General features: G+C 45.2%; 1 protein-coding gene across 3 annotated transcripts in view; it reads right to left on the bottom strand.

The window, feature by feature from the left end:
* Positions 1 to 9,119, bottom strand: part of LOC115203741 (rap guanine nucleotide exchange factor 1) — a 128,322-nt gene that overhangs the window by 17,814 nt on the left and 101,389 nt on the right. For 2 of the 3 annotated variants that reach the window (XM_029768686.1, XM_029768687.1), the window contains exons 8-11: positions 8,536 to 8,650; positions 8,017 to 8,203; positions 5,685 to 6,224; positions 2,352 to 2,569 (exon numbers count right to left, since the gene is read on the bottom strand). In XM_029768686.1, the coding sequence (XP_029624546.1) occupies positions 2,352 to 2,569; positions 5,685 to 6,224; positions 8,017 to 8,203; positions 8,536 to 8,650 (1,060 nt within the window). Of the gene's footprint in view, positions 1 to 2,351; positions 2,570 to 5,684; positions 6,225 to 7,992; positions 8,204 to 8,535; positions 8,651 to 9,119 lie in introns of all 3 variants that reach the window. The other variant, XM_029768688.1, reaches the window with a different exon arrangement.

Here is a 9,119-nt window from a genome sequence, read left to right as displayed (position 1 = left end):
CTCAAACAGTGTTTGGATCTGACCATCTTAAACCTAACCAAACGTCTTGCTTCTGAACTGTTTTGCTTCAAAGAAACCAGGTCAAACTACACACCACGAAACAGGAGAAAAGAGAAATATGATTTTCGCTTTCTCTCTTTTTCTCTCGCCATCTTATTATCCGACTGGCAGACCGTCTAAATTGCTTTTATTTTCTCAAAGCCGTGTAAAGTCAGAGTTTTTAAAGCCTGTAACATGGTGGCTTATTGGAAGGCAGGACGAGGACTAGGAGATACAAACAGGCTTATCCTACCCAGGCCACAACCTCTTCAAGCCCCCTACACCACCAGCCAAGGTTACCAGGAGAGACGGAGGAGGAGCAAGGAGAGAAATACAGTTGGACTGTACAGTATAGTAGAGTAAAGTGTACAACAGAAATCATCAAACTAAAAGGCTGTGAGTCTTACAATAGACAGTGGTTGGTGGTTTGCAGAAGGAGAACAGCAGACCAGGCCACTAGAGGATTATGACCCCTCTGTCTCTCAGTGGTAGGTTATGTATAGTATTGTACTGTAGTGAGGTCTGCAGGAGTGCAATCTGAACGTGAAATCCAGGCATGGAATTGGAATACACACACAAATCTCCCACAGACATCCATGCATGATTTACATAAGTCTAATCCAGCAGGCTATTTTCATTTTCTGGTTTTCCAGTTGTGGATAAATCAGGCACTAAGCACTATATCGACTCAAGGGTGCAGAATCCATTGCACCCCTACTGGCTCGCAGTCAACAGCCCATGAGTCCATTGGGCAGTCCAGTAGCCATTTAGTTTCTACCCATGTGTAGTCTTTAGAAAAATGGCTGACAAACCACATGACACCAGTGTGTAACTGGTGAAACAATAAAAGGTTTACCTCCACAGGTTAAAGCAGACTCTAACCTCTTTTATACCTCAACCCTCAGCCAAGTTGAACCAATCCCCATTAACCTGAAGAAGTTGGGGCCAATCAAATCTATTTGACCTCCCCCTGACCTCCTTAGCCCCTCCCCCTGGGTTCCCCCCTCCATTGACTGATTGACCGACCGGACTGTCAATCAGACAGACGTCTCAATTAACCTTGTGCATCCAGGATTAAGATAATTGACTGGATTTGATAGAGAGAATGATATTGAGAAAGACAAGTCTCATCTTCTCTGGTAGGGGTTACCACCGACATACACCACTTTGAGCGAGAAGGAGAGAGACTAGGCAGACTGAAGAGGACTGGGAGTAGATGGAGATAGAAAGAGAAAAAAGAAAGAACGAGAGACTTGTCAGACTGATCTGAACAGAAGAGGCGAGAGAAAGAGAAAATTGATGAGGAATGGATTCCTGCAGGAAGGAAGCTCTGGAATACTATCCTTCCCAGCCAACCAGCCTGCAACCACTACACAAGTACACGTTACCTCAGAGTTCTTCTTCTGGGTCGTGTTCATCAGGCCTCAAACTGATGAAAAAGGACTGAAACAGGATAGGGACTACCTAGAATTGTCCAATAAGAAATGATCAATTTAATTTAACTGTTTTATGTTGCGTGCCCTCATGAACACAACCCTGCTTCACATTCACACCGTCCAACTAGAGGCTTACTTGCAGGTTCCTTCTCGGCGATGCAACAACAATAAGAAATAAAACATAAGAATATGAACATAAAAGTAAATGGCTCAGTAGAATAGAATAAACATTTTGGCTTAACTATAACACAGGAAGGCACAATTTGTAGTCCAACATTTACATGTTTTGGGGTAGGGGGATTTGGGGGCAAGTGTTTAAATAGTTTATAGTTGACACATGTTCCACACCACTGGTTGCCAATGACCTATAGACAGGGGTCAACTGTCCTCTGGGGTGTCATACAGCATATGACCACCGTGGGAATCGGACCTCTCACCTTTGACCTTCAGGCAATAACTACTGTTGTGATCTCCACAGCATGCAGCACCATGACCTCACTGTTTCACCACAGGGGGCTTAAACTGTCACCTTTTACATTTCCTCATTTAATTGTTGATTTAAAACTAAGTTAAAAGTGTTAAATCACCAACCTTAAACTCCTACAACTAAAATATTTCATCATTCAGCACTCAACCATGACTGCATGGATGTCCACCTGGAAAGGAGACCTTACACAAGAAACCTTTGGATCCAAATTCTCCATGCTTTCCCAGTGTGCACTTGCACGCTCCACCATCATAACCAGTGCATCAATCTCTACGGAGGATTGCGAAATTCCACTGGTGAGATCTGAGGCGGGGTGGTCAGTAAGGGTAAAATAATGTGTGATTGGGTGGTGAGGACTTGAGGAGGAACACACACACACAGACACTCACCAGCTGCCTCTGCTTGGGGGGCAGGGCGGGAGGTGGGAAGAGGGGTATGGGCAGGGGGTCGTGGACTGAGTCTGTGCTGCTGAAAGAATCGTTGAAGCCGTAGACCTCCTGGAAGCGCTTGTTCCTCTGCTCGTAGATGCTCTCGCTCTGCGGCGTCTGGTAAAACACTGAGGGCTGGGGCTCCGAGTAGTCCTCCACAAACTGCATGTACGCCAGGACTGGGGGCAACCAGGATTAAGATAAGTTAAAAGTTATTTCAAGTGAAATGTTAATATGCACACTACCATGCATCAATCATATGTGATGCAGGGAATTATAACTGCAAGAATTAGCGTAATTATTGAAAAGATAACTCCCTTAAACACAATATTAGCTCTGCATGTTCCTAAGATAGGAGTGATGTCATTTAATGTTAAAAGGGGTCAGTTTGACAAGAAATGGCATAGCTTGACAGGAAGTGGCATCATAGTTCAACAGTCCCGAGTGGATCAGTTGGTAGAGCATGTAGCTTGCAACGCCAGGCTTGTGGGCAATGTTCCCTCAAACATTTTTTGGCACTGAGCAAATTTCAGGTCTGCTGAGCACAAAAATTATGTGCAACTTCCAGTGCACATTTACTGTGAACACTGAGGCTGTAGCCGCTTTAAGCTACAGTTTTAACAGTGGCCAAGTAGACTACTGTGGCCATTTGATCATAATGTAGGTCTACCAGAATGGCCTACCATCAAAAACTATGGAGCAAATGCATCCCATAACATTTTAACATGGAAATAGTTGTTCTATCATTCAGCCTACAGTAGCAGCCAATGTGTGGTGTTCAATGTAGGCCTACATTCCTTTAAACTTTTGAAAAAAATCATGCAGGGCTTGACATTAACCCGTTTATCCACTTGTCCTTCAGACAAGGAGGTGACTGAAAATGTTGTTGTGATGTTTGATGCAAGAAACCATTTTACAAAATAAAATGCATTATTATTCCCATACTATTATTACAGAGAATCAAACGAATGATGCTACCCTCTGCCTATTGACAACTTAGCTTATGCAAGCCTGTCTCAAAATACAACACTGTCCCTTTAAGACAAAAAATAAGCTCTTTACCTGATTCGCTTTCCAAAGATGTCTAGAAATGTAAACGTTTTGTGCTCGTGTAGGAAGCAATCACTCCTCTATTACTGACTACAAATAATCTATAACTGGGCTAATAACTCACTAACTAGCAATGGATATCAACAAAATGTGCACAACCGGCTACATGCAGCTCTCGCTTTGACCTCAAAACAAATGATTCTACTCATGACCGCTCATGCTGTAAACACAGTCCAGTTCAAAGTAAATGGCACAGATCCATATATGGTAATGTTCTATTTGCATATAGGCTTACTGCAGCTCTGACCAGCTCTTACTGCAGCTCAGACCAGTCTCAATAGAGTACTGGTCTGTGTAGAGTATGGGCTGAGTAGTGCATGTCAACGCAATAGAAATCCTACTCCAAAGCATTTTGCCTACAACAAAATCTCTTGCATAGTTTGTTTTGTTTCGGTATGTTGCATTGAAAGTGGCTAATATTGTGTTGATTTCATCACTATTGCCACAGTAAAGGGAAATGTTGATAGTGTTAACAGGGAAAACTCTAGAACAGTGGTCACCAACATTTTCTGAGTCAAGATCACTTGGGAGTCAAAATGCAAACAGAGATCTACCGCTCAGATTTCTTTTTTACACGACTTAAAAATGGAAACCTATGCAACATTAACCAATTAAAAACAGCAATGAGGTTTGTGCAGTGAGCTATAGGCCCAAAACAATCACCGCACATTGGCTTTGCTTGAATTGCCCTGCCAATGCATTCTTGGTCGGGACATTTTTTTAAAATGATTTTTAAATGATTTTTTGAGGTAGGCTATATGATTGCACCAGTAATTGATCTGTTGTATTACTTGTGAAGCACAGCTGAGTGAGCATACATTTAAAGAATTAGCTTTTTATTTTATTGGGCTGATGGTGCCTGCATCTCATGGTCAGTCTCAGCGGAGGGAGAGAGTAGCAGACTGAGGGTCCACCTCTCAACATCCCTCTGCTATACCTGACCAAAAAGGGACAGAGTCTTCCAGATGATGGCAAAACTAGAGTCGCACCGCATTATTTCTGCCTCATGCACAAACTCATGTTGTTACTCCTATGAACAGAGAAAGGGAAATATTCCTCCATATTAAAAAGACCCCGGCCGCTAATAATAACACAAGCCTATAGATACACTTTCCTACTCATTCATTACTGCTGCAGTGCTTGTTGTAGTGCTGAGTGGAAATAGGAAGAACACGCATTTTATGGCTTTGAACTGTCAACACTTTTCTGAGTAACAACTTAAACATGAACTCACTCATCAAAACAGCATCTCTTTGCTGTATTCGTTGACAGTCTCTCTCCAGTCATGGTTTTAAATGTTTTGAAATCTCACAGTATTAACTTTGCTGTAGCTTTCTTTTATGTCTGCTACATTACTGCAGACATGGTCATCTGAGCCAACCGATTGGCCAGCGGTAGGCCTATAGTGCACTTGATTTGCACTCTGGGCCCGCCGGGAAGGCAGAGTTAAAATGGTTCAAAATGGCAACAGTTCGCCTACCTGGCGTGCAGGGCAGCTGAATCGGGTGCATCTACAGCCAACAGAAATCGGATGCATCTGTTTTTTACAGAAATGTTTTGCGATCGACTAGGAATGCCTTGGAGATCGACCAGTCAACCGGTTGTTGACCACTGCTCCAGAAAGTTGAGTGACGTTCAATCACGTGCTTCTCTCTGTGGGCTAATATTTCTGTGGGGCTACTGCGCCCACGCAGCTTAGAGGGAACATTGGTTGTGGGTTCGATTTCCACTCTGGAGCGTCCACTAAATTACTAAAATGTAAATATAACAAATGTCAACAGGAAATGACATCATAGCTTGGCAGGAAGTTACATAATTGCGACCTCTGTACCCAACTGCCAGTGGATCAGGAGTCCATTGTGCTTGTCCTGGAGTTATACTTCCTCCCTCTATTCTCTGTGGCAGATTTCCTAAACATGAGTCATGCATGAATGACGCTGCAGCTAAGTTAGCACTCTAACCACCTCTCTCCCTCAGTCCTTATCCTTTCCTCCCTCAATCTTCCTCTTGTTTCATTTCTCTCTCTCAGTGTTTTGCTCAATTATCTCCCTAAACCATCTCCTTCCCTTCCTCAATCATCCTCCTGCTCTTTTTCTTTCTTTCTCTCTCTCAATTTTCCTGTAATTCTCTCTCTTCCACTCCTTCTATCCTTTTCTCCCCCACACCCCTTTCTCCATCACTCACCGTGCTTGTTCCTCTTCTCGGGCAGCGGCGGCGGACTAGAGGGAATGTCTGCGTTCTCGCTGGCCAGGTACTGGGCCACAAACACACCCCCGTTGCTCTGGGGCATGGGTGAGATGGGCGTGAAGAGGGGGAAGGGGGGCGTGGGGTGCAGCAGCTCCTCTTCCGACAGGTTATCGTACTGCGAGGGGAACCTCTCGTAGAGGGGCCCCCGCGAGGAACCACCCCAGCACCCGTCCGGATAGGGCGACACCTGGGCGCTGCGCCGCTTCTTCTGGGGTAACGCTGGAGGCGCGCTGAGGCGGCAAGGGTGCAAGGGGCTGATGTGAGAACCGGGCTGGGGGGTCCAGTATTCGGAGTGGGGAGCGGGTGGGGAGCTAAAGCGGGTGGGAGGAGGGACGGGGGAGGGGGAGGATGACTCGCTGTGGGACTCAGGGAGGGGCGACAGACAGGTGACCCCTGAGGGGGCGAGGGGGTCCCCAGTGAAGACTGAGAGGTCCTGGTGGAGGAAGTCATAGTCCGGGTCGTAACTCTCAGTGTTGTCTGAAGAGAAACAGATGAGAGATTGAGAGAAAGAGACAGAGGGAAACAGTCTTTGAAATGCAGTATTGGTGGTTACGGTTAAGCTGTTGACATTTGAAGTGAGTATTTTAAAAATAGAGTGCTCTCGTGTGTGAGAGAATATGCCTCTGGGTGCACACGTAAAAAAATACCCCACCCCCAGAATTTGGGGCAACCAATCGCAGCGCTCCGGTCGATAGTAACCGTCTCTAACCAAACTCGTGTCCGTCATCCTCGGGACAAGCTCTCGTTTCAAATGCATGGAAGCCAATGAGGGCTTTTCATGAAAAAAAAAGTTTTTAAAAAAGTACAAAAATGTACAAATACAAATACCTAGGTGTCTGGCTAGACTGTAAACTCTCCTTCCAGACTCATATCAAACATCTCCAATCCAAAATCAAATCTAGAATCGGCTTTCTATTTCGCAACAAAGCCTCCTTCACTCACGCCGCCAAACTTACCCTCGTAAAACTGACTATCCTACCGATCCTCGACTTCGGCGATGTCATCTACAAAATAGCTTCCAATACTCTACTCAGCAAACTGGATGCAGTCCATCACAGTGCCATCCGTTTTGTCACCAAAGCCCCTTATACCACCCACCACTGCGACCTGTATGCTCTCGTCGGCTGGCCCTCGCTACATATTCGTCGCCAGACCCACTGGCTCCAGGTCATCTATAAGTCTTTGATAGGTAAAGCTCCGCCTTATCTCAGCTCACTGGTCACGATAACAACACCCACCCGTAGCAAGCGCTCCAGCAGGTATATCTCACTGGTCATCCCCAAAGCCAACACCTCCTTTGGCCGCCTTTCCTTCTAGTTCTCTGCTGCCAGTGACTGGAACGAATTGCAAAAATCGCTGAAGCTGGAGACTTACATTTCCCTCACTAACTTTAAACATCAGCTATCTGAGCAGCTAACTAATCGCTGCAGCTGTACATAGTCTATCTGTAAATAGCCCATCCAATCTACCTACCTCATCCCCATATTGTTTTTATTTACTTTGCTGCTCTTTTGCACACCAGTATCACTACTTACACACCATCATCTTCTCATCTATCACTCCACTTCACCCCTCCCTGTCCCACAGCGAGTCATCCTCCCCCTCCCTCCTCACTGTCAGCTAGCTCTGTCTCACTGACAACCATTGAAAACGTTAAAGATAGCTAGTTAGCTAGCAAACATATTAACTGGTTAAGTTAGTTATATAATGAATATAACATCTGCTGTCAACATCAGAATATGATTTGAGAGCACTAGTTAGCTCCAAAAAGGGTTTGTAGCTTTGACTCCATGCTGACAGTGCATAATTAGAGCCATCCATGCTGGCCACGATACAAATTTCATTTACCAGGTTCCTGTGAAGCAATTGTAATGACAGTCCACCACAACATACCCAAGAGTCTCCTGGTTAGCAAGGGGTAGTCTGTGTTGAATTTTATTGTGTAGTAAAAACACTGTTTGAGATCATTGTGAGGGGTTTTCTCCAGTGGTATGAATGGGGAATTGGGAAAATGTTGTCAGAGGTTGCAACAGTAACCAAGGGGGCGTGGCTTAGTGAAGGGTACATTTTAGTGTGTGTCTGTGTGTGTGTGTGGGTGGGGGTTATTTATCTTTCTCTCTACAAAATGTGTGTAAAGGGAGTGACTGAATATAATGAGTATATGTGCATATGTTAACAGCTGTTTGTGTGTGTATAACATATGTGTTAGGTAGGTAGGTAGGTACATACATACATACATACATACATATGCGCGTGTGTGCGTCCCTACCCAGCGTCTCACAGCTAGTATTTTGGGAGCACTGTCCGCTGTCCTGCTCCATGGAGCAGAGATGCTCGTCAGACTTGCTGAGCTTTCCCATGCTGCTGCAGGGCGAGAGGCGCGGGGAGTTGCCCCTGTATGACTGGCTACCGCCTGAGAAACGCCTCTGGAGGAACTCCTGCTCATAGTCCTGCTGCTGTAAAGACACAGAGATGGAGACAGACAGGCAGGTGGACAGACAAACACAATGAAAAACAGATGTCAGCAACATAGTTTCAGGAAATAATAGAGAACTCGATTAGGCCAGCCGATCTGTTAATGGCTGGCCTAATCGAGTCTGATCACTAGTCTGTATCGGCCCATTATAATAGTTTGGTAATCCACCCTAATCAACACCATACTCTGACAAAGTTTCTCTAGACCACTGTACTACCATTACCATTGGACAAGTGGAATATGTGGGTGTTACTCAACAATAACCTTACAAAGTACTGGTATGTGTCTCTGGTGAGGTGTGTGTGTTGGTACCCGTCTATGGACGCTACAGGGCAGGCTGGAGCCACGGCTCATGGGGGTCACCACTGCCACCCGGGTGGGCGACGGGGCCGACTGGCGCTTCTTTGGGGGGAGGGCCGGAGGAGGACTGGAGAGAGAGAAGTAGGATGTAGGACCATCAGTGAGAATGGAGCTTTTTCGGCAAAGTTGGGGTCAATTTGAATTTCAATTTACTTTATGAATTGACTGACTTCAATTCAAATTGACCCCAACCCTGTTTTTCGGGCTTCTGATACACAACCAGGCTCACAAATACAAGTAGGGGCATTGGTACACACACACAGTCTACTGCTCCTTGAGCTGGATGACAGTAGCTACATTTCCATCCAATTGGCGACAGATTTTCATGTGAATATACTACAATCAGCATAAAAACAATACGCACATTTTCCCACCAGAGATGAGTTTCCATTAAATTGACCTGTTGCGTGCGGATAAAATCCTCTGCGTAATTACCTAGTGCACATAAAAGGTTTAATGGGTTTCCATCATATTTTCAACTCCACTGATGGTTTTGTCAAAACAAAAATGTTGTGTATATGCCCACTCTGGTCTTG

Source organism: Salmo trutta, chromosome 12 (genome assembly GCF_901001165.1).
Source record: "Salmo trutta chromosome 12, fSalTru1.1, whole genome shotgun sequence".
Classification (NCBI taxonomy): Eukaryota; Metazoa; Chordata; class Actinopteri; order Salmoniformes; family Salmonidae; genus Salmo; species Salmo trutta.
The sequence above is the reverse complement of the archived record's forward strand: the minus strand, read 5'-3'. Positions and strand labels throughout refer to the sequence as shown.